The sequence below is a fragment of the Mytilus californianus genome, unplaced genomic scaffold (genome assembly GCF_021869535.1).
Source record: "Mytilus californianus isolate M0D057914Y unplaced genomic scaffold, xbMytCali1.0.p SCAF_2, whole genome shotgun sequence".
Classification (NCBI taxonomy): Eukaryota; Metazoa; Mollusca; class Bivalvia; order Mytilida; family Mytilidae; genus Mytilus; species Mytilus californianus.
In genome coordinates, this window is record NW_026262668.1 from 78,560,847 (window position 1) to 78,587,996 (window position 27,150).

The 27,150-nt window shown below is 32.2% G+C and overlaps 1 protein-coding gene across 4 annotated transcripts in view; it reads right to left on the minus strand.

The window, feature by feature from the left end:
- Positions 1–27,150, minus strand: part of LOC127728230 (semaphorin-5A-like) — a 104,891-nt gene that overhangs the window by 6,658 nt on the left and 71,083 nt on the right. Inside the window, exons 11-21 of one of the 4 annotated variants that reach the window (XR_007994054.1) lie at positions 23,392–23,546; positions 22,066–22,264; positions 21,532–21,608; positions 20,554–20,858; positions 19,656–19,832; positions 18,589–18,768; positions 15,244–15,429; positions 9,814–10,005; positions 9,366–9,533; positions 8,452–8,604; positions 6,922–7,593 (exon numbers count right to left, since the gene is read on the minus strand). Coding sequence is in view for 2 of the 4 variants with exons in the window: in XM_052235475.1 (XP_052091435.1) it covers positions 7,205–7,593; positions 8,452–8,604; positions 9,366–9,533; positions 9,814–10,005; positions 15,244–15,429; positions 18,589–18,768; positions 19,656–19,832; positions 20,554–20,858; positions 21,532–21,608; positions 22,066–22,264; positions 23,392–23,546 (2,181 nt within the window). In the remaining 2 variants the exon portion in view is untranslated. Of the gene's footprint in view, positions 1–6,764; positions 7,594–8,451; positions 8,605–9,365; positions 9,534–9,813; positions 10,006–15,243; positions 15,430–18,588; positions 18,769–19,655; positions 19,833–20,553; positions 20,859–21,531; positions 21,609–22,065; positions 22,265–23,391; positions 23,547–27,150 lie in introns of those variants that run through there. The other 3 variants (XR_007994053.1, XM_052235475.1, XM_052235476.1) reach the window with 3 other exon arrangements.

A 27,150-nucleotide genomic window follows, 5' to 3' on the forward strand; every position in this document is an offset into this window, starting at 1 on the left:
AATTGTACATCCCGGTTTAAAAATGAGTAAAGGAACGATTCATAAGAAATAAATTCGTTATCTCGGTGTAACATGTCAGGGGTGTGGAAAATTCCGTACACCCCTGATTACACCAAGATAACTAATAGTATGCCCATTACATCTGTCAATTTTAACGTACAAGGATTTTCAATTTTCGTTTTCATCATAGCAAATGCTCACTTATGGTTTTAGTTTTATAGTACTACTGAGTATTATGCTACCAATCAAGTTTCGTTTTTTTTTAATTATAAATGGTCCAAATAAACATCACGTCAACATTGAACGAATTTAAATAAAGTGTTATATAAAAGCCACGACCGTAAAAGTAGTTCTTTGACAGTAAAAAAAAAATATCACCATTATATGCAATTGAAATATGTAATTCCTTTGAGATGAAAACAATATTTTGCTCAAGAAAAAATTACGATAAAAAAATCTCATTCCTGGTACGAACTTCATACTGTTGATGTCAATCATAACGACTTGCGTTACCAACGACCAACTAAACGTTCACGGCTATATGAACAACTTGATTACACCTTCTAAAATTACAGTGGCGGATTTACCGGGGGGCACAGGGGACACGTGCCCCCCCAGTCGGGGTCACCAAAACATTTTCTAGCATAGTTTTATTGCTACTGTATCTGCTTATCTAGATATCTAGATCGAAAATCAAGACACAGCTTGATTTTACTTCCTCGATCAACTGGTCGTTAATTAACCCAAACTTTAACATGTGTAATTTATGACAACTTATCGATGGGTGTGTAAATATTGACACCTTTGTGTAATGTCTATATCCAAATCATTTATGTAAACTACATGTACATGTACATGCTGATTGGAATTAATACGAATATATTTATTGGTTTCTAATGCAATACTACAGGATCAAGATCGATTAACAAGTGAAATCTTCTGATCAGGAAAGAAATTACCAACTAAAATCGGTCTTAAAAGAATATGTAAAAATAGATGCTTAGTGTCAAGAATGTAAGTATCGATATGAGATACGTCTTTATTACTAAACACTAACATTGTATACGGTTTCTGGGGAATGCGTCTTTCTCAGACTGTGACAGTCTTTTTCGGACTTTATTTAACAACAGGCGATTTTCTTCAATGCATACAGCATTTTTTTTAAACTGAATGTCGTGTTTTTTCCCCGGCCATTATTTTTTTATGGAAACAAAACCTCCCCCCTCCACAATACATGAATGGTCTGTGCCTTATATATAATTATTAATAAAATGATATTTTATCTTAGAAAACCTACTTATATTTGAGATGAAGAACAGCAATAAAAGTTTGTTGTGTTTTTTTTTGCTGTGCATGTACTGATTTTGTGTCATGGATGGATACCCATACCCTCTGTTTTTCTATTATAGTACAGTAATATGTGTATATTTTTTCTTGTTTTAATCACCATGCCTAAATATAGACGTGAACCGTGTGGATATAATCATTTCTTTAAAAGAATAAAAAAGACAAAATATGAAATTATCTTTCAGGCTGAAAAAAATACTCTCTAAGTCTTGTGTGAGGTACAACCAGTACCAGTTCCTGACATTGAAACGTCAGATACCAACAACCATGATATACTGTATGATGTTAGTCTACCAAAAAAACCTACCAAACAATGAGCAGTTACAACAGGGAAAGCAACGTCTTCGTCAATTTAGAGATGTCTTTAGTACTCCAGTATGATCGACATTGGTCACGCTGATAAGAGTTCACCACCGAATAGACTCGAAGGACAAAAGGTCATTTAAGCAGCGAAATCGATGCAAACCACCTGAAATGTTTGAAGAAGTTTGCAAACATCTTCAACAATTTCTGGCAGCTGGTATCATCCGTCATTTACATTCTCCGCGGTCATTTAACGTTGTCCTTTGTAGGAAAAAGAAGGGAAGCCCATAAAGTGCATTGACTATAGACAACTAAACAACCAGACCTTACGTGATTCAGTCTTATGCGTTTCCACGGGGCGAAGAGATCTTAGGCGCTCTTTGCGGTAACAGCTGTTATTACGTACTTAATCTGCAGTATGGATATCAGCAAGCAAAGCATGATGAATCACCTAAACAGAGGACAGCCTTTACAGTAGGACCTCCAAGATTTTTATGAGTTCAATCTCCCTTTTTTGGACCTATCAACAGACCAGCAACATATCAGAGGATAATAGAAGAGTTCAAAGGCGACCTTCATCTCAACATCTGATTCATATTCATAGACGACCTATCATATTTTCTGACAGCTATGAGGAACACATTGATCGTCTTGAGAAAGTCTTACAGAGATAACAAGAAAGTGGACTGAAGTTGTCACCCATGAAATGCACCTTCTTTCAAGATTGAGTAAAATACATAGGCCACATAGTCTCTAAGAATAGAAATGAGCCTGGTCCAGCCAAGTTAGAGAAAGTTTATAATTGGCCAAAAGCAACGTCACAAGAAAGAGTTTTATTCGGATTTGTTAGTTATCATAAAAAAGTTATTATTGAAAGACTTGTAATTTAACAAAATCTTCATGCCTATACCAGATCTAATGCCAGCGCAATTCAAGTCTAAGACCAACTCGAAACAACCATCGAACTGGATTTGGGGTGAACAACAAGAAAGAGCATTCAACCACTTGAAGTCTCAACTACAGAAGCCGCCAGTGTTTGGATTTCAACGTTATAACAAACCTTTTGAGCTGCATTCTGGCGCCTCTATGCTAGAACTTGGTGCTGTACTCTATTAAAAATAAGAAACCAAGTAAAGAACTGTAGCGTATGTCTGTCATATTCCTTACTTGGTACAGGGATTTTCCGAGAAAAAAATGATGGGTTAAACCTAGTATTATAGCTAGCTAAACCTCCCACTTGTATGACACTTTTTTATAGTTCCAAGCTTAACTTCCTCGCTTTGAAATGGGCTCTCACTGAGAAGTTCAAAGATCATCTTTACAGAAAGCACAGTAATGAAAAAATGATTGTACTGGGTCCAAGAACATAGAAAGCCATCAAAACACCATCAAAATATATAGCCATGCAACATCTGGTTCATCTACAACTTTGACAAGCAAATTCTTGAAGAAGGCATACTATTCAGAGTGACCAACATAGACCAAGAGCATGTGAATCAACTAGTTTTACCAGAATCCTGTATTACAACAGTCCTAACAGCACTACACGATGACATGGGACATCAGGTCCATGACAAGACACTTTCAATAGTTAAGAGATCGATTTGTATGGTATGGCATGACCAGAGATATTGAAAACTGGATAAGCCATTGTAGCAGATAATACGAAGTAAGACACCTGTAACTGTCCAGACAACGAGAAAGTACCACTAATCAACATCGTGTACTCTCAACTGTTGAAACATAAATGCACAGACTACCTGTCCTTTGCGAAATCCCAAAATCGTCATTTAATGGCAATACCTCCTATAATGAATCATCAGACTGTCTTTGTTAAAAGGAACAGTAGGTACCGTACAGGTAAATCTTGACATTCTGAACACTTCTAATATCGACATTTTAACCCAATATATAATGGTTTACAAGATAATAGACAACTCTTGTATTTCACCCCTATGTCCTATTTAAGTTTGTTTGGCAGGCAGAATCATTAGACAACTTTTTTTAAAATAGATACCCCAAGCTTGATTGAGGTCAAGTTCCAATTGGTCCAGTTGTTTCAGAGGAGAAGTCACCTTTAGACCAGGTGAGCTTATAAAATTTGGCTTTTTTCAAATTGATATATAATTGTGCCTCCTTATGCTGAATACTGCCTTTGAAATTCACATTCGGAAGTTGATTATATTATATTCAATTTTGATCACAATTGTGTTTTTAAAAATGTATACACAATTTTTGTTTTATTTTGATTATGAATATGTGAACAGAGATGACATTAGGAAAGCAATAGAATAAAAAAGAATATAATCACTTATCATCACCCAAAATGATGTTGTCAAATTTCATCAAACGATACAAAAAAAAGTCTGATAAGCTAACAGTCATGTTAAAATTGTTTTCTAATATGACATAAGGCAATCTCAAATCTGCATTGTTTATTTAAATAGAAATATGAAACTATTCACAACTTATGATACATATATATATATAAGAGCTTTTTTTTCAAGAGTTTTAATACATCTAGCAAGCTGTTGTGATAATTCATATAAAAAATTGAATAAAACAGAATATTCATTTTGAAATATTTTTGAATATCTTCATGTGTCAAAAAAGTAAGCAGGAAAATTAGCAAATATTGTTTCAATCACACTTTTAGTTCTAATGATAATTTTATATGAAAGCAAAAATCCATTACTTAAAACTTCTGATGAAACAGAATACTATTTACAACATAAATGTAATAGTCTTGGTTGGCTGAGATGAATCAATTATAACTGCTGGAGTATAACTGACAAATTCTTTATCTTTCATAACTGGCTGTTTAATAAATGACTAGAGGTTCTCTTTGTAGAATTGTTTATAAGTGTTTTGTATTGTTTATAGTGTTGTAAGTAATCTTATCTGAAGCAAAGTGTAAGGCTGAATAATATACCACCTTTACATTAAATAATTCAAAATACCTTTGAAATAGATGTTTCCTGATATTCATGTTGTTGGTCTGGGTATGATTCTGATTTTTAAGAGTGGTACATGTGTTGTGTATTGTGTGAGTATTTAAATCTTTTCATGGGATACACTAAATGATGACCAAAGACTTTTAGATAATAGTACAGTAAATCTTATAAATTAAAAAATAATATACACAATAATAAATAAAATGCTCCGCAGGGCGCAGCTTGATACGACCGCAGAGGTCGAACCCTGAACAGTTGGGGCAAGTATGGACACAACATTCAAGCTTGATACAGCTCTGAATTTGGATTGTGATTAAATATTTGACACAGCATAGGTTTCTGAGACAGAATGAATGTGGTCTAAGAACTTACAAATTTTAAATTTGACATTCACCTATTATGGTCCAATATCCAAAATCTAAATACATGGTTAGATTCAGCATATCAAAGAACCCCAAGAATTCAATTTTTGATGAAATCAAACAAAGTTTAATTTTGGACCCTTTTGACCTCAATGTGGACAAAGTTGATAACGGGGCCCAAAAATCAAAAATCTAAATACATGGTTAGATTCAGCATATCAAAGAACCCCATATATTCAATTTTTGTTGAAATCAAACAAAGTTTAATTTTGGACCCCGATTTGGACCAACTTGAAAACTGGGCCCATAATCAAAAATCTAAATACATGTTTAGATTCAGCATATCAAAGAACCCTAAAAATTCAATTTTTGTTAAAATCAAACTAAGTTTAATTTTGGACCCTTTGGACCTTAATGTAGACCAATTTGAAAACGGAACCAAAAATTAAGAATCTAAATACACGGTTAGATTCGGCATATCAAAGAACCCCAATAATTCAATTTTTGATGAAATCAAACAAAGTTAAATTTTGGACCCTTTGGACCTCAATGTGGACCAATTTAAAAATGGGGCCCAAAATCCAAAAACTTAATACACGGTTAGATTCAGCATATTAAAGAACCCCAAGAATTCAAGAATAAAACCCCATTGAAATTGATCAAGAAATAAGCAATTTATACGAAGTATCTTCTTTTGCACAATACTGTGCAATTGAATATTTCTTGCTATTGCGCAATACTGTACAATTGACAATTTCTTGCTATTGCGCAATATTGTGCTATTGGATATTTCTTGCTATTGCGCAATACTGTGCAATTGAAGATTTCTTGCTATTGCGCAATACTGTGCAATTGAAGATTTCTTGCTATTGTGCAATACTGTGCAATTGAAAATTTCTTGCTATTGCACAATATTTATTATATAATAATTACACATCCTGTTTGGTGTGTATCTCCTACCATATCATTATTATTTGCTTTTAAATATTAATCAGAAATAACCAACTTAAAATGGAAAATTTTAAAAGAAAAAAAAAAGGAAAAAAAAAAAAAAAAAGAAAAACAAACAATCCCCCCTCCCAAATTTTTTGAACCCCCTTATGATTCATCACCCCCAAACTCAATACCAGCCTTCCCTTTGTGGTATGGTACCTTGCAGTACAATTTCAGAGAGATCCATACACTTGAACACAAGTTATTGTCTGGAAACTAGAAAAATGCTTATTTTTGGCCCCTTTTTGGCCCCCAATTCCTAAACGTTTCGGGCAATTACCCCCAAACTCAAATCCAGCTTTCCCTTTGTGATATGGAACCTTGTAGTACAATTTCAGAAATATCCAAACACTTACACACAAGTTATTGTCATGAAACTAGAAAAATGCTTGTTTTTTGCCCCTTTTTCGGCCCCTAATTCCTAAAATTTTGAGGCAATTACCCCCAAAATCAATTACAGCCTTCCCTTTGTGATATGAAACCTTGTGGTACAATGTCAGAGAGATCCATACACTTACACACAAGTTATTGTCTGGAAGTTACAAAAATGCTTATTTTTGGCCCCTTTTTGGCCCCTAATTCCTTAACTGTTGGTACCATAACCCCAAAAATCAATCCCAACCTTCCTTTCGTGGTATTGAACCTTATGGTAAAATTTCATGGAGATCCATTCACTTAAACTAAAGTTAGAGTGCGAAAACCAATGTGTCTTCGGACGACGACGACGACGACGACGACGCCAACGTCATACCAATATACGACCAAAAAATTTTTAATTTTTGCGGTCGTATAAAAATAACTAAAATCATAAATAAATTGTTCTTATATACATAATTGTTCAATATCAATGACAAATCACATCTATAATCTGGTCCAAGACAAACTTACAAATTAGAAGAAAAAAACTCATATGGTTGAAATCACCTTTGATAGGGCAAGACTTTCATTTGAACCACTCTTACCTGTGTATTTTGCTTATTTCTGTCAACCAGGGCGGTTCAAATGAAAGTCTTTCCATTTATAGATCACAACACTGTCAGAAACACCAATTTACATTTATTCTTAAATCTACCATTCTACTCATATCAACAATCCTACTGATATTGTTGAGTTGATTGATTGATTGTTGGTGTTTAACATCACTTTCAGTACTATTGGCTAGGTATAGTTCCTAAATATTGAAGATGATAAAAGAAATGTGGTAAGATGTGGTAATGAGAATCACATGATCAATGATTGTTAATGTTACCCGTCATTTGACTGCAAATCTGTCTGCATTGCTTCCTTTCTTTTTAAAGAGTTTAATGAATTCTTACTCGATACAAATTTATCTTGTTTTGAGATCTGTAAAGAACTAACATGAAACACTTTGTTATTAACTGTCAAAAAATCTAAACTTAGTTGTGATGACACTGATCCACATTTCCTTTTTCCATTATTAAGTTGTTCATTTTTCTTTCGTTCTTTTTCTAAATCAAATTTTCTGAAGCTGCGACAACTTTTAACACATAAATACAACCCAATAGTCAACATTATGCCAAAAATAAAAGACCCTGATGCAACAACAATCAGGTTTAACAAAGAGTAAGTTTTCTCTGTCTCTTCTCGTTCTTTAATAGGTGCTACACCAATTCCTGAAATATAGACAAATGTTTTGTAGGCAAGAATTAATTACACATTTTCTACAAAAACCAGTACTCCTATGGGAAGATTATTATCAAATTATGATTGAAGACTAAAAGGGATACTTACTATCTGTTTACCAAAGCTACCATTTTATGCTTTCTTTCATAATGATTTACCATAGAGTAAACATAAGGAGATGTGGAATGATTAACAATGAGACAAAAGAACAAAGAGTTAAACAAGTTTAGGATAGTTATGCAGTAATTGTTTTGTCAAAATATATTTGTTTTTGTTATGCAAATGTTTTCCTATAAACCCAATTTTTGCCATATACATTTATTAGGAAACCAATCATTATCATTATTTATTGCCAGTAACTGTTAAGTGTCCAAAAACCCAACAGGACTTGTTAGTTTTATTGAAAGATACTGGTAAAGTGGAAAAACAATGAATCTTATGTAAAATAAATTATATTTTTCAGTGTGAGATACTTTCTGAACTAAAATAAAGATTGAAATTAAGTGTTTTTATTTCTTTAAAATTATCTGAACTTCATACTCCAAGCTTTAAATACAAGGGGATATCAGTTTATTTGGTAATATTGGTAATATTACACACAAAAATAGTTTTAATCATTGCAATGTGTATCCTGCTGTATTTTTTCCCATTAAAAAGATTGTTAGTTTTAGAAATTGACAGTATCTACAATAGCTCAGATTTTCTGTTTTTTTTTCTCTCACTATCTAAAGATTACTACAAATTTTAAAGATCAGAAATTGATCATTAATATGGTAATGTATTCTAAAGAATTGTTATGATAGAACCCATGCCCTTGTACATTTCTCACTGTATCCAAAAGTACTAACTGAATGGTATATATTCGCATCCTCTATTCTCTATTCTATGACCTTGACATTCCTCATCTGATGGATGCTCAAGTTGACACTGTCTGTGTCGATACTGTAAATCTTCTACTCCACACACAGTCCAATCAGACCAGTGATTCCAACCAGCTGATGCTATAAGAAGAACATTGTATCATCCCTATCAAGCTACCAAATACATATATGATATCCTTTTACATTTCAAATGATTATCAATAAAACTGTACTGGTAACATAAACTCTAGGGGCAACCTTAACCTTGCTGTAGTTTTGATTTCTCCAACCAATTGATAGAGGCTTTCCAGTGATGATCAAAATATAGAACTGAGACTGAACAACAAATAAAGGTATTTGATTTATTGATATTTCTGTGTATACCATGTGTATATCTTATCAAGTATCATTTGTCCTGTTTCAAAAACGCCTCTTAGTGTGAAATATTTGTGTATTCTGTTTGTCATAGACTCATTTGGCTAATCTTTTACAATCTTATTTCATTCAGGTACGTAGTGGTGCATTTTTGTTTGGAATTTTTTATGTTTTTTGGGGCTTTCATAGGAAACTGGAGACATCAAATCCAATCTGTTAATCATCAGGGAAGGACATTTGGAAATCATTTTAATTACAAACTGTTCTTAAATATCACAAACTAAATAATGAAAAGTGACGGTAACAAATTACCTATATGCTGTGCATGCAGCTAAACTACTTGTAATTTTCTTTCTATTTGAATATACTGTAATTGCATAGATTTGTAGCATCAACTCAAAATAATTATTCTCCATTTTATCAATATATCTAACTGAATGTGCCTACTTATTACAAGGGAATAATAAAAAACAAATGAACAAATTAATTCTGTATCTGTATAACTATATTATATTGTCTGTTCTTACCATTACATAGGGGAGTTGTGCATGGTTTGTAATCAGTGTCATGTCCTTTGCAAGGAAAAAGAAATTTAGTTCCTTGAACAGAACTGTCACATCGTCTCACTCTGACATGACTTCCATGTCCACATGTAGCTGAACATACGGAATATTCTGACCAACATCCCCATAAACCTTGAAAATTTCAATACTTTGTATAGATATAGATAAAAAGCAATCAATTATCAGTATGTAAAATATATAAAAAAATAGCTACAAATTTTTTTTGGAAAATAGCTATATACATTCAAGGACATTGATGTTTTCTACATTTTAGGATGGCAACTAGGTAGAAACGGTAAATTAGTAAAACTGGGGTATCTTGAACTTTTCACTGGTACTAGGAATTTTATTCATGGATGGGTTAATTTGCCTGTTGGTATTTGTAATACAAGGTTGAAATCTAAAGGATTACCTTGGCAAGAATGTATGTTACACTGCCTAGCTTCTATGTAATGACCTGAACAGTCTTTTCCTAAACCCATTGGCTGTGGATTATCACATGATCTCTTCCTATGTTGAGTTCCTCCTCCACAATCTTTAGAACAGTCAGACCATGGTTGCCAAGACGACCATCCACCATCCTTTGTTATGTTCCTTGCTATTTCTGACGGGACAAGAATGCGTTATAGACAAAATACAATATTTCAAGAAAATTCCATAGAGCATTCCTAGTGACATTAAAAACAAATTAGATCACAAATCAGTTTGTTTACAGTACCTTTTAAAACACTTTGATAAAATATCTTAATTAGCTGTCAGGAGTAAAGTTAATACCAAATATTAATATCAAAGCAATAACTAAAGTACCTTATACTTAGAATTAAGACACCTTTAAGGTCTGTCATACAGGAACTACAGAAAGATATAATCCTATTTACTCACTATATATGCTGATTCTGCAGTGACATTTCAGATTTCAATAATTATAATATATTTATTACCAAAAAACTTTTAAAACAGGGAAACGGATATCATACATCGTTTTTGTTAGATTTCATGACAAATATCAGGACTTATTGTGGAAGTATGATTACACTTGCAGGAATTCTATAAAAAATGGTATTCAAATCAAGCTTTTAAGGGAAATATTATTTTCAAAGCAAATATGTTTAAGAATTTATATCGAAACCTTTTTATTTAGAATCAAGACTTATTTATAAAATTTATAGTTATACAGTTATACTGTTGTAAATTAATTCTGCCTGATACTTTTAGTGATAAATATTAAATTTGCTTGCTTGTAATTTGAAACAACACCTAAAATGTTTTTTGTTTTTTTTTCTGTAGTGTAATTATGTAGATTTTACTTTAGAACATTGCCCATAATAATTTCTGACTGCACTGCTGTATAAAATCTACTTGATTAAAACATAACTAAATTGCTATATATGTACAGTTATGAGAACTCATGATCGTACATCCTTTGGATACTGTTTACTTATATTTTGGCATTGCACAGATCATGTGTTTCTCAGACTGTTCATGACGTCTTTACAATAAATTCATTGGATGTGTACTGATTGATACTTTAGTCTGTGTGCACATGATTTATTCATCAGTTGTAATTGGCTTTGAACTAGCTTTCAGTAACTGTAAGTACTCTTTTATCAGTGCTTTGTGTCTTGACTTTATGTTAGTTATTTTTTGTGCTTCATACAGATCTATTATGTTTAGCCAATTGCAACTAAATTTTACAGTGTGTTCTTTTGTTGTGCTGTTACAACACTGTCCCAGGTTAGGGGGAGGGTTGAGCACTCACAAACATGTTTAATCCCACCAAATTCTATATGTGCTTGTCCCAAAGTCAGGGGCCTGTAGTTCAGTGGTTGTCGTTGGTTCATGTCTATCATGCTTGTATTTGTTTTTTGTATTTTGTATTGTTATAAATTAGGCCGTTAGTTTTCTAGTTTGAATTGTTTCACATTTTTCATGTCAAAGCCTTTTTTAGCCAACTTAAGGTGAGGGTTTTTTAATTGTTGAAAGCCATATAGGGACATAATTGCTAATGATTCCACTTCATTTGAGCTCTGGTGAATAGTTGTCTCATTGACAATCATACCACAACTCCTTTTCTTATATTACCTGGTCAACTTCTTTAAATGACAATATACATAATAGGAAAAAACTAATATGACATTTTCTGTTTTTACCTTTTTCAATAAAAGTGTATTATTTTCATGAACCTATTCAAGATTTTTCTGAGCAGTTCCACCTTTATATTCAGTTGATAAATTTATTTGTAATAATTCTGGCAGTAAGGCATATATTAAATCATGAGGGTTGATAAGTCACATTTTTTTATTATTTTGGTTTGCATTAATATCATAAGACAAGGCTGTCACTTATAGTCTCTACAAAAATCATCAAATATATGCAAATAAATATTACTAAATATACATACATGTCATACAATCATTACCAACTTTGTCTGAAATGAACTGTTACGGTGATTTGATTCTTAGAAAGGCTTTATTTACAACATAGATCATTAGCTATACAACACACAATTTGTACAAAGTCTTTTCGAAAGTACATTTATTTACATAAACCTTTTATAACTTCTACATTAACATCATCAGCTAAGCATTCATTTCATTTTATGATTTTTCTTCCTTGCATATAAATTCTTGTTAATTTTTTGGGGCTACTTCCCCTTTTTGTTCCCTTGCTTAACTTAGGCATGTATAACAATCCTATCATCATTATATACAAATATAGTTCCCCCCATTCCTTAATGTGGGACCATGCATACATTCACTTACAAAATGGCTCTATCTTAAATGACTTATGATATAACCTTAGTTTTGTTTTTGAACTATTTATTCCCTGGAACTAGGTCTAGTAACCTTACAATAGAGGTTTAACAGAGATTTTATCCCTGATTAGTTTTGACACTATGCCTCTTATGCTTGCTTTTACAACCATTTCAAATATTTTATTTGACTAAATGAATGCTAGAAAATTCAAGTGAGAGAGAGCTTATTAAAACTCTAGGTAATTGGAATTGTTTTTTGGTTAAGGTTTTACAGCACTTGAATAGTCTTGATGGACCGGACATCTGGATTATATGACAGTTTTAACATATGAAATGGTTATTAACTGGTAATGTGAATTATTGAAGGAATGACCTGTATATTTTTGGACTGAAAAATCGCAAAGTGGTCCTCATTTAGTCAAATGGGTATTGTGGTTACCTTATAAAATCATGTTACAAATATTCTTTCCAGAACACTGATTTTGTCACCTTTATCTGCCAACAATTAGTAACCTTTAAATCTATAACAATTAATACGGGAGATTAAAAATTGGGAAATCTTCAGATAAAATGATAATCATTACACTTTGAACCTTTGATTCTTTGAGTATAAGTAGAATAAGATTCTTTTCTGCATTCCTTGAATTTCTTATAGAAAATTTAAACACTACAAATGTACAAGGCACTATATATATTCTATATATATATAAATGTAAAAAAAAAACAAATGCAAAAATATAAATAAATCTTATATTTACATCTGTACAATATTAGCACTGATTAAAATATTTGTAGAATATAAAAAATGCCATTTTCAACATTGCTTAAATCTATTAACTGTATGAATAATTAAATTTACTGTTAATATGTCTATGATGATTAAACATCCCTTTGATTTCATCAATGAGATAAATAAACATAATAACAGAGACATGTCTTGCCTGCTTTGTAATTTGTAGCAAGATAAAAAAAAATAAAAGAGTGTCTATTTTATTCTAAAACTGGCTTAACAATTAATTAAATTCAAGGACCAGCGGCTCTTTTCACAAAAAATCTTAAGAGTAAAATTACTCGTAAGTCATACACATTTCAGTATAACTTACGATAAGTTTTAATCGTAAGATTTTTTGTGAAAAGAGTCGCAGGACTTAGGATTCCAGCCTCAAAAGCTTCCTCTAAAAACAAGACAGAAATTGAATATTGGAAATCTGAAATGTTTGATCCAGCAAAAATGTTATCAGAAAGGATGATAATTCCAGGTGAGGAACACCTGTGCATTAGGAAAGTAACTACAGATCTAAAAAAAATGTTTTTTTGTCAACTAAAAATTTGTAAAGTATCCATAAGAAAGTAAAATCATGCCAGTATAAAATCACTGGGTGCAAAGCTAGGGTACCAGCTACTGGACAACTGCACTTTGGGAGGATAATCTTCAAATACATGGATGTTAATGCAATAGTAAAACAAGTATAAATGGTCTCTTATTGTGAAATGAATCTACCAGTAATTACATTATAGAAAACTTATTATCAAGTTGATAACACTATTAATGCAACTGCCTTCATAACTGAGAGTAACAACTACATGTCGTCTATTGTGGAATTCAATCAGGTCAGGCAACAAACTATAATCTCGTACTAGTATATCAAAATCACATTAGCTTTTATTTACATATTCAGTGCATGTATTTTGAATTTAATTTTTAAAACTATTTTGGTTTACTGAATTCAAGAAACATTTGGGATATCAATTTCTTCTTTTATCTAATCATTTGACCAACTAAAGTTTTGCCACCTAAATTTATTGATCTCTTGCACCTTACTTGCAAATCCGAAACAAGTTTTTTAAATTAATATTAAATTCTAAATATTAAATTTTGATAGTTAATATTTCAACCAGCATTTCAACATATAAGTGTGAATAATTTACATATTATTATTAAAAAAATTTGAAGAAACCTCCCCACTTCAGATTTACAAATAGGCTCAGCATAGGTTTTATAGAGGTTTAAACAATATCAAGTTTATGCAAATCTATTTAATTTGTTTCAGTCTTTTGGCTATGGGTTATAAGAGAGTCTTAAAGAAAGTCAACCGGGATCTTTTATTTTGATTAATATAATATGCAAGAAATGTTTTAGGGTAAAATATATATATGATTACATGTACTACATAAAGAAGAAATTACAAGAGAATGGCATGACAACATAACAATATTTGGATTTGGATTCATGCTCAGTTCTGGAAGATTTGATAAAGCAGACGTTACATAGAATATCTTTAATAATGAAAATTTTCAGTGAATACACAGTCCCTTGATGCCTAATTTCTGTGATTTAAGTGGAAGCAAATAACATTCAAAATTTAAGTAATTGATTCACTTCAATTCATTTAAACTGTGAAGATCTGTACAATACTAAAAAACGATTCATAAAAATAAGAAACAAAATTATAAAGTTCACATCAAATAATCAGCACATAAATCCAGATATCTTGTACTTAATAAAACGTCTTCAAAGGTACATAGCATTCATGTGAAAATATACTGGCTTTATAAAATATCAGGGACCAGCCCTTATAACTACTTAAAGTATAGTACAAAATAAACAAAATAAAAAGTAATACAGAAGTGGTGTTAATATACATCATGCTGTTGCTAAGGAAATGTTGCTATGGTAACAAGAATGAACCCGCATTCTGTGAGTCTATATTCTAAAGGTGGAAGAACAAGAATCCACATTTCACATGTGCTGTTATATATTTTAGTATTCCACACATCCATGTTGACGGAGTCACATACTACTTGCTATGGTTATGATGACGGAATCACACGATGCAAATTTTCTGTATACAAAATGGTTGAACCATACAATGCTGCTTGCTATTATTATGATGAATACTCTTTGGCAGTGATTGTATTAGATGTTAAACTGGGACTATCTATGACGACACTTGGAACAAACTAAAAATATCCCTAACGTTCGACACTTGCAATAATCTCGGAAATATTGTCTCCTGTATTTGCACATACTTCTAACTGCTCGACTAAGTGGAGCATAAAATGGGTCTATAGTATTTCTAAGCTCACCTGCTTTATGACACGTCCCATCATTTTTAAAACAAAACCTTGTATGTGTTTTCACATAGCTTGTTTTTATCATACTGACATCAGGAACATTTGCTTTGCACATATAACGGAATCTCTGTTCAAAATGTCCACTGGAAGTTGAATTTGTTTTGATCCATTTGGTCCATGGTGCATATTTTTCTAATTCTGAAAAGTACATTGAAAGCTAGTGTCATGCAGTGACTACAAACGTGTATTCTGTCATGAAATCATCATGCTCAGTGTCTCAACTGTGTTTGACTAATTACTTCAATAACTCAATAAAAAATATTCTTATGTTATCACTAGTAGAGTGGACTAGTAACTTTCTGGACTAGTAACTTTCTTACCACTTTATATGACAAACTGATCTAGTAAACTCACTGTGAGGCCAAGAAAAAAAATAATAGAAGATTCTATTCTCATTCAAAGTAAACAAACTGCAGCAGGCAGGTTTATTTTTTTGCTTTTATAAGCGGTTGATTGTAGTCCTGAAATATAATTGATACACTACCAAATGTTCTAGAATATGGACCTCAATGTTAAAATTAACTAATAAAATGCTCCGCAGGGCGCAGCTTGATACGACCGCAGAGGTCGAACCCTGAACAGTTGGGGCAAGTATGGACACAACATTCAAGCTTGATACAGCTTTGCATTTGGATTGTGATTAAATATTTGACACAGCATAGGTTTCTAACACAGAATGAATGTGGTCTAAGAACTTAAAAATTTTAAATTGGACATTCACCTATTATGGTCCAATATCCAAAATCTAAATACATGGTTAGATTCAGCATATCAAAGAACCCCAAGAATTCAATTTTTGATGAAATCAAACAAAGTTTAATTTTGGACCCTTTTGACCTCAATGTGGACAAAGTTGATAATGGGGCCCAAAAATCAAAAATCTAAATACATGGTTAGATTCAGCATATCAAAGAACTAAGAATCATTATTATTTGCTTTTAAATATAAATCAGAAATAACCAACTTAAAATGGAAAATTTTAAAAGAAAAAAAAAGGAAAAAAAGAAAAAAAAGGAAAACCCCCCCCCCCCCCCAAATTTTTTGAACCCCCTTATGATTAATCACCCCCAAACTCAATCCCAGCCTTCCCTTTGTGGTATGGTACCTTGCAGTACAATTTCAAAGAGATCCATACACTTGAACTGGAAACTAGAAAAATGTGTTTTTTGGCCCCTTTTTGGCCCCAAATTCCTAAACGTTTAGGGCAATTACCCCCAAACTCAAACCCAGCTTTCCCTTTGTGATATGGAACCTTGTAGTACAATTTCAGAAAGATCCATACACTTACACACAAGTTATTGTCCTGAAACTAGAAAAATGCTTGTTTTTTGCCCCTTTTTGGCCCCTAATTCCTAAAATATGGAGGCAATTACCCCCATCATCAATCCCAGCCTTCCCTTTGTGGTATGGTACCTTGCAGTACAATTTCAGAGAGATCCATACATTTGAACACAAGTTATTGTCTGGAAACTAGAAAAATGCTTATTTTTGGCCCCTTTTTGGCCCCCAATTCCTAAACGTTTCGGCAATTACCCCCAAACTCAATTCCAGCTTTCCCTTTGTGATATGGAACCTTGAAGTACAATTTCAGAAAGATCCATACACTTACACACAAGTTATTGTCATGAAACTAGAAAAATGCTTGTTTTTTGCCCCTTTTTTGGCCCCTAATTCCTAAAATTTTGAGGCAATTACCCCCAAAATCAATCCCAGCATTCCTTTTGTGATATGGATCCTTGTGGTACAATGTCAGAGAGATCCATACACTAACACACAAGTTATGTCTGGAAGTTACAAAAATGCTTATTTTTGGCCCCTTTTTGGCCCCTTATTCCTTTACTGTTGGTACCATAACCCCCAAAATCAATCCCAACCTTTCTTTTGTGGTATTGAACCTTGTGGTAAAATTTCATAGAGATCCAGTCACTTAAACTAAAGTTAGAGTGCGAAAACCAATGTGTCTTCGGACGATGCCGACAACGACGACGACGACGACGCCAACGTCATACCAATATACGACCACAAAAATTTTTTTGCGGTCGTATAAAAACGTCACTCAAGGATGAACTGAAAGTCATTGTGACTAATGTGATAGACTGTGTAAGATGATTGTGAATTCTATCTTTCTTTTTCTTTTTCCTTACAATAACATTAGTTTATACCTGCTGCCCCTCTATCCTCATTTTCCACTAACCTGGTAAATCAATTTTGAGGTGTGGAAATAATCAAAAAATCATGCTTATATAAATATAAGTGTGATAAAATTGTGATAATTGATATTCAACAAAAATTATTTGTTAGAATACTTGTGGCCATGATTAGTTGCTTTAAAGATAATGGTAGGGATTTTTAATCATCTTAATCTTATTAGTCATTAATGAAATGTAATAGTTTTTGGCTAAAATAGCAAAGAGGGAGAGGGAGGAGATTAATACTTTATCCCTAATCAAAACGATAGATTCCTAAAAATTCCGAAAACATGACAGTGAGAGAAAGTTATTGAAATACTTTCCAACTTATCACTGAAATCAAAGGTATTCTAAGATTACTAAAATTTGTGTGTTCCATGCATTCTAGGAATATTTTCATGTGGATAACTATAAACATACTTGTTCATCATAATCATTTTTCGTGAACTTTGTGAATGCATGCATTATTTAAACATGTCAGAAAACCATCAAACTGTGATAAGTATTAAATCTATATATTTTATATCATAACTGTCAATCTATCTTATATATAAAACATACATTGAAAATGAAGGTCGATAAATGATTTTTATCTGCAATTTGTACATTTTCCTTTTGATCTTACTGCCTTATATTTTTAAGATCATGAACAGGACTTGATACTCGAAAATATTAGGCAGTGATGTCATGTATTAGTGCAGCAATGTCACATGCTCAAGTCCATCCGCATCAATTTATTAATGAAATGCACGAAATTTCATTCATACAACCGAACAACTATCCGAACGTTTTATAAGCGTAAAAGTAGTTTTACTAACTATTTCACTTTACATTAATATATTCTTAACAAAAAAAACCTACAATTAAAACAAATTGCAGATAAAAAGAAAAATGGCATTTCATTTTTTGATACTGACTTCATTAGCTCAAATATCAGCTCGCCCTAGCAGGCACGCTTGATATTCTTGCTGATAAAGTTTGTATTAAAAACAAAAATGTGATTATTCTATATATAATTTTCAAAATGAAATAATTTGAAATTTACATTTTCAAGAAAATTGACCAATATACAGATTGAAATGTTGAAACATATATGATGAAAATATACCTTGACAATGAAGAGTATTGCACATCCTCCATTCTTGAGTATTTCCCTCACATGGTCTTCCCTTTGGGGATGGCGGTGGTTGACTACACCGACGTATCCGTGTTTGTATTCCACCATTACAATCAGCGGTACAGTCACCCCATGGTGACCAAACTGTCCATTTACCATCGACAGGTGGTTCTAAAAAAACAACACTGGACAGTGAATTTTTTATGAATATCATAGGGTTATTGCATACATATTGTAGAATATTGTCCAGAGTAGATTTTTATATTGCAAGAGCTTGCAAGTGCAATATATATTCTAAGAGTCATAATATTCACCAATATGCATGCAATGACCTTTTTATTGTATAGTAAAGCTTGAATAAAAGAAGAATGTGCCTGAGGACAGGAATGCCCACTCTCAAGCTTCAAACAAACCAAAATGGGACGGACAGTGGTGGCGGCCGGGGCTTAAAAAAATGTTTTAGACATATTTTTTTTCATTGATGATGTTGATAACTTGAAACTTTATTTGCACTAGTGGAATATGATATAATAATGTAGTATGATTTTTTATTACATTCTGTGGGAATCATATCCTGCTATACAATAGGCTATGATATTAAACTCAATGCCAAGTTTTTCAACAGCCAACCCAGTTAATATTTTCTTTTTTTTTTACCAAAATAGCCCAAGAAGAAGCATATTCAATCTACAACTTAACTTGTTGATGTATACTTTAATGCACTATGAGAAAATTCAAAAGTGAAATATATCATAACTGTAGATACTCACAGTACACTTTCCTCACACTTGTCTTTAAAAACAATGTTTCATAGCATTAACAAGGGGGTGAAAAACTAAAGTTCCTTTAGATTTGCCTTATACAAACAGCTGACAGTGACCTATAGTTGTTGGCTTCTGCATCATTTGGTCTCTAGTGGAGAGTTGTCTTATTGGCAATCATACCACATCTTTTTATTTTCATAAGATACTCTTACCTGAATATGAAGGGTTACTAGGACAACAACTGTAATAACTTACACAATATCTGCCCTATTTCAATACAACAGAGGATCTTACCTGGACAGCTAGGGTTACCTGGACAATAACCCTCATCTCTGTCAGACCCTATACAATCTCTGCCCATATATCTTGGTGGAGGATTACTACAGTAACGGTTTCGAGATCTTGTTCCATTGTGCCCACAGGTTATAGAACACTTAGACCAAGCAGTCCAAGCTGTCCACTGGCCATGTGCTATAAAGGAGAGGATAAAACATAAGAAAACTGGTTTATCAGTGCTGTCACTAACCTTTAAAGGATGATATTACCCCCCATTCTCACAAAATATATTGACTGAAAGTTTGTATGTAATCTTTTCAAATTTAAATATCCTGTGTTTTAACTATTAAGTCAAGTATAATGTGGTCTTGGAGAAGTATAATTATTTAGCTTAATTTGTTTCTTTTCTATTTTTCTATTGAAATTTTTAAACTACAAAGTCTCTTCAGATTTCCCAGGAATGATGACTGTTGATAACATTTTTCATCTTTTTATTTTTTTGTGTGAAAGTATATTGTTTTAAGATGGATGTCTGTCCAATTTTGTACACTCTTATAAACATATAATCTTAAGCTTGCTTTGTGAAACTTCATTGTAGGGAATTTTTAGTAAACTTAAATCATCTACTGCTTGTTTGTTCTTTGAAGCAAGTAGAATTATTTTAATATAGATAACAATTCAAAGAATATTATCTATTTATCCATTTTGTACTTTAAATCTTCAAATGAATTATTATTTCTCAGAAATATTCATGTAAATTTACAGCAATGCTCATCTATATTACCAAATTATATTTATAAATATATCAAGATGTTACATTGTAAACTGCTTTACAGCATATTCTTCAAACTGGTCAAAACCTAATAGTTTCTTTCTCATATTCATAAATCACAGTGTTTTCTCATGTGATGTTTACCTGTACAATTGGTGACCTCAACAACTGATCCTGCACAGGACTTTCCACCAAAAGCAGGTTTAGGATTGTCACATGATCTTGTTCTACAAAGGCAATCCCCTGCTGAAGGATCTGGAACTGTCTGCTGGCAGGTTTCCCATTCTGACCATTCTGACCACATCCCATCAATAGGATGTTCCACTATTGGACAGGATATGATGTCTTGCATCCAGTAGTGTATGGAGGGATCATTATCTGGAGCAGTTGTACATTTACTGGAAGCCTTGTTCCAACCACAGTATGGATCCATGGAATTTTTACACAGACTGGAATGCATAGAAATTTTATTATAAAGATGCTTGCTAACATTTTTATTCTGTAGCTTAAGACTTTTCATTTTATGTTACTTATATGAAGAATATTAACATTATGTAGAATGACTTAAGACACTTATGCCGTGAATACATATATTCCAAACATTATTGACCAAAATAAATGATGTGAGGTATATGTCAGCATGACAGCAACCTAAATACAAAAATAATACAACAGAAAAGACATCTAGAAGTCAACATTTTGTTAAGAGGCAATTGTTAAGCTATAAATATTCCCAAGTCTTGTTGTAAATAAAATAAACAGAGACTATTAAAGATATGCACGCAACACCATTTCATAGTAATGACAAATCTTTGCTTCTCACATCAAAGTAAGCTTATTCTAAGATATGAAAGTGCAGTTAAAATTATCCTAAATAATAATTTAACTTTCATTTCTACTAGACACAATATTTACTGTTGATTCAGACAGTAGGTTAATTTCTAACAAATAATGACTATAGCTTAACTACTTAATGAATAAGTCAAACATATTTCATAGTAAAAATTTTCTTGACTATTATTAAAAGCAAGGAAAAACCATGAACATTGCAATACCATCCCCTAAAAAAAGACAAAAAGTAGGTGCACAAAATCAAAAATATTTCAAAGTTTAAGAACTTACTCTTGATCAGTAAATCTGTCACACCTTTGTACTGGTATCTTTATGATTTTCCCTGTCACTGTTACATACACTGCACCCTGTATAATAATAAAAAGAAATCAATTGTTAATTCCAACTATCAATACATTTGGATATAATCCCTATTCCAATCAGACCTGGGGTAATTAAAACTGTAATCGTAATTGCATGTAATTAACAAATTTGAAAGGAATTTGTAATTGAGCATATTTTCAACTACATGTAATTGAAAGTAATGAATTACATTGCCTTTTTGCAATGTAATCATGACCTACTTTTCAATTACATTGGAGTATTTGCTTGGATGTTAAAACATTTCTTGCTTCTCTAATGGACTCAAACTTGTGACCTTTATTTTCAAAAAATCCAATTAAAAGTGCCCATCTACATCAAGTTATGAATATTCTGCCAATTAACTGAAATCAATGCACTGGTACTGGAGGTGTTGCTAATGGGTGGTGCTAATTGTTCAACAAAGGAACAACATAAAACTGGTGCTTTAGTATTGTGCCCTACCTTATCTTCTGATATCCTCAGATTTTTGACAGGTTTATAATCTCCATTCGGTACAATCTTATGTTCTTCTATGAGACAGGATGAGTTAAGCTGAGGTAAGTATGCCATTTTCCTTATATAACCATCAACAGTAGCCAAGAAGATCACATGATATTGTTGACCCTTGCCCTTTACACTGTCAACCACTATATGTGTCCACCTACAAGATATAACAAGGTCTTGTTGATAAATAAATTGGAATTTTCTGATTTCAAATTAAGAAAGAATTAACATATAATATAGTTTATGAAAGCAATAGACATTCATCAGACTCAAGACTTTTTTAAACTGAGTTTTACTGTGCATATTGCTGTGTGTTTGTTTTTTCTTCATTGGCTAGAGGTATAGGGGGATGGTTGAGATCTCACAAAACGTGTTTAACGTGCCACATTTTTGCGCCTGTCCTATGGCAGGAACCTCTAGCCTTTGTTAGTCTTGTATGTTTTTTTAATTTTGGTTCATTTATATATTTTGGAGTTTATTATGACGTCTATTTTCCCTCAACTAGTAAACATTTTTGTTCAGGGGTCAGCTGAAGCTGGCCTCCGGGTGCTTGATTTTTTCGCTGTGTTGAAGACCCATTGTTGGCCTTGGGTTGTTTTCTGACCTTTGGTCGGGTTGTTGCCATTCTCAGTTTCATTCACAAAATATTTATAAAAAAATGTTATTTACCTGTGTAAGTATAACCTTAAATAAGCAATTTGTACATTTTCTTTTGTTTTCTTAGTCAATATAGCACAGCACTTAAGTAAAATATTATCTGCTGTTAGAATCTCATAGCTGTAAGTGTAAGACTGTCCCCTATTATTTGACTCTGATGAATGGAGACATCAAGCAAATATATATTTCAATCAATCTTTTACTGTAAATTCAGAAATTCTTGAGTGCATTTATCATTGCGATTGTTTAAAAATGGACAAAGATGCGAAATAAATACTTGCGAATTAAGAAAAGGCTCCATACACATATAACACTGTCAAAATTTAAAATGAGAATTTTTATTTTTGCGAAACATATCCTTTCACATTTTTCACAATCATAAAAACAATTAAAAGTATCAGTGACACAACTGCAATCAGCAGACACAAAAAAACAATTGGGTTCCGTTTTTGTATTCAATCAATGCAATCGGCAGACACACAAAAAAAATTGTGTTCCTTTTTCATAATTCAATTAATGGAATGATGTGTTTTACAGAACTAGGTTCCTAATCATTCATTTAGAATTCTCCCTTATGTTAGTAATTTTACCTATAATATGGACTCCTGTTAAAAATGTAAATCTTACCTTTCATTTTGACCATATACAAGTGGATCCAGTGTGTGAGGTTGTATTGCATCATCCATCAATTGGTATTTCTGTGCTTGCATTATCTGCAGTGAAGACTTCCGTAAAACACCATCATCAGATGATCTTTTATCAGTTCCACTATCATCTGGACACTACAATTCACAAATATATCCTCATTATTTATGTCATGTTTCGGCTCAAGCAGAAAAAAAAACATTGCTCTTATGATTCTTCTATTTTATATTATGTTCACAATGATTATTTCGGTTTCGCATGGCAAAACAATTTTGACTTTACCAATACCATCTATCTGTTCATACTATGAAGTATTTCAATGCTTACTCAGTGGGAAATCTAGTGAACGAAAACAAAAGAAAATTGACTCTTCTTATGATAGAGTCGAGAAAGTCAATAATAAAACAATGGCAGTGACGATATTGATCAAAAGTTATTTCTAAATAATAATTGTAAATTTAAAAAAAATTATTTGTTAAACTGTGTTATTAGAAATATACATGCAAATACACGATGTTTTATGTTAAGTATTTATCAAGATAATTGCATTAGAAGCTTGTGAACCTGAAATTTAAAAAATGCCAATCTTTGCTGCATATTGATAAAAAAAATTGGAAAAAATCATGTACATATGAAATCTAAAGATCTTTCGGGTCACTAATTTTCAGAATGTTCCACAAAGTCCTTAGCATGTTACAATTTCCCAAAGTATACTTATTTTTTCACACCTAAGTTATCGACCACACCGGTCTGCTATTTTCACATGTACATTCAATAGAGAACTATTGTCTTTTCGTGAATATAAAAATTTAAAAGTCTGTCTGTGCATGTTAAGAAATTAAAGATAACTATTCTTATAAAGTAGGTATCTTTCTACTATTTTTTATACAATTTTAAGAAAAGGTCGTCTAGATTTTTGTACATGTATTTGCAGTCTTCTAGATCTATTCATATTCAAAATGTTTACATTGAGATAAGGTCCATTTGAATTTGCTTAGTAATTTAATTTCAAAAGTACCAATCTTTGCTGCATATTAAGGCGAAGTGTACGTAATTAACTACTCCACAGAATTTTTTAAAATTTTACATGTGGATTCTGCTTGTAAAAATACACCAGACAATAAAATAAAAAAAAGGGGTAACCGTTTTCGTTTTTCAAATACAAGCTGTTGAAATTAACAGCATGATACGCCAAAAATACAAAGGATATATAGGGAAAATCATAAAAATCGGCAGATATTTTTACTTTATTAAGATTTTCTAATTCGTTGGTCCACAGAATTTTTTTAAAAATCGATATGCGATTCAAAGATGAACGACGAACCCATTGGTGCAAAGAAAGTCCTTAGCAACCGTGCTAGTTTTCAAGCTATATCCTGTTAAAGTTTGATTTTTAGCGGAAAGAATAAAAACATTCGGCGACGTTATTGATGTCTACTGTAACGTCATCACAATTTCTACTCTATAACGCTATTATACCGTACAGTGTTGTAACAAAATCGTGAGTGTGTATAACCCATTTTCCTAATTATTGCAAATGCTCAAGCGTAATCAATTGATAAGGAAATAAACTAACTGTTTTTAAGGATAATTCTGCTGCCAAAAAAAAAAAACAAATTGGCAAATAAATATACTGCAAGTGAAAGAAAGTTACTGTATAGACTTTAACTCCATCTTTTTTTAATTAGACAGGGTTCCACATCTTTTTTGAAATGCATGTATTTATAGCTGACTATGGGCGTTGATCATTGTTGAAGGCCGTACGGTTACCTATAGTTGTTAATTTCTGTGTCATTTGGACTCTTGTGGAGAGTTGTCTCATTAGCAATCATACCACATCTTCTTTTTTTTTATAGTGTATTGTTTTAATAATTATGAATCAAATATCAAGTTTGAAATTGTCCCAGTTAACACAGCGTTGACAGAATGATTCTATACGTATTTAAATAATCGGTTATAATATTGGGATCGCGTATACACGTCTTTTTTTAAATCTTATTTCTGCATGTTTGTATTTTTAAAAAGTGAATATAATTTGCTGCATCTTTTCATCCTCACCATTTCCGGCGCTATTCGAGGTATTGCGCACAAAGCCCATTTTATTTGTCAGGTTCACACGCGTGCACGTGACACAACTCTGCAATTTTATTTAAAAAATTTCCTGTCTCGATCGCTTTCCCTTTTCTTTAACTACACGACAAAGCATGATATAATGTTTGCTGGAGATTTTAAGTAAAAAAAGGAAATAATTTTTTGTACCATTATTTGTTAAATATCCACATGCAAGACTCCAAAAAATAAGAAAACTGCATCTGCATATTATCTTGAGAATTTTTATGGCTGTAATAAGGTCAAAAGAAGAACCCGCATATGAATTTTAGCAAGGTAAAACAGATTGGAGTTTTAACTTCACGTAGCACAGATCATTCCCAGTGTTAGCCTTAGCATTGTGTATATCGTGTTTAATGCTATAGCATTGTGTATAGTGTAATGCTAAAGCTTTGTGCATAGTGATATGCTATAAATGTACTGGTGTAATGCTATAAGAATGTACCAAGAGCGATGCTATACGAGTTTACCTAGTATAGTGCCATACAAATTGTTCCTGTATATAGTGCAAATTTGAATTGCAGTTTTGTTAATATAATATGAACATAAGGAGATGTGGTATGATTGCAAATGAGACAACTATCTGCCACGTTTAAGGTAGATCGGGTTCCTTTTTCTGAGCGTCCGTTCTGATCATGTTGCAAAAACTTTTTTGTTTTAAAAATATTTTACCAAGTATCATTCAATATACAACAAAATACCTAAAACTTGAAATTTAAAGATTGAACTATCAAGAAATTAAGTGTCGTAAAGTATATTTAAAATATTTGGGGATTTTTTTCAAGAAAATAAGGCATGTGACACCCTATTTTTATTTGATATTTCGGAGTTATTAATGAAAAGCAATTCTCTCATCGACTTTTAGCCAATTCCATCGTTTAATGTTTCTGCAATAAGGAAAACTTAAGTTTCCCCTATATTAACAATATAAAATAACCCAAATTTCGTTAATTTCAATGTGTTATTACGAAAAAACAAGGTCCGTGATCCCCAGTTTTTATATTGAAATTTATATAACATTGACACAGAAGTCTTACAGAAGTTTAAGAAAAATCTATCGTCCAACATTTAGACACCCCAGCTACCTTAAAGGATGTGGATGTAAGCAATTGTTAAAGGCAATCATATATACGGCCTTCAACAATGAGAAAATCCATACCGTATAGTCGGTTATAAAAAGCCCCGACATTGTAGAACTAATTTTCTTCACCCCCTCCCCATTCTTCCCCTACCTCATACTACTGCTGAATGATACACAAAAGCACAACAAAAAAGAAAACAAGTTTCGCTATCCCTTTGAAATCTGAATTTGATAAAGAAAAAAATAACACGTTCTATTTTTATCATACATGTGTAGTTTCAGTTTCAACCATGGTTCTAAATTTAGATTTTACTTTCCCCAAAAATTGCGGACGGAAGAGAAGACACCTGTTTATTTTTTGCACCTTGAAAACTGAGATTTGGATGACATAGATTTTACTTATTCTGAGATAAATGTAATAGTGCTCAATTCTTAGTTTCTGAGAGTGTAATGTTTTGTGGACGGAATCTGATGGGTTTTTTTTTTTGCTGTTGGCTTTTTCTTCGGCTTATAAATGTTGTACTAGTGGTCGATTACCCCCGTATCTTTTA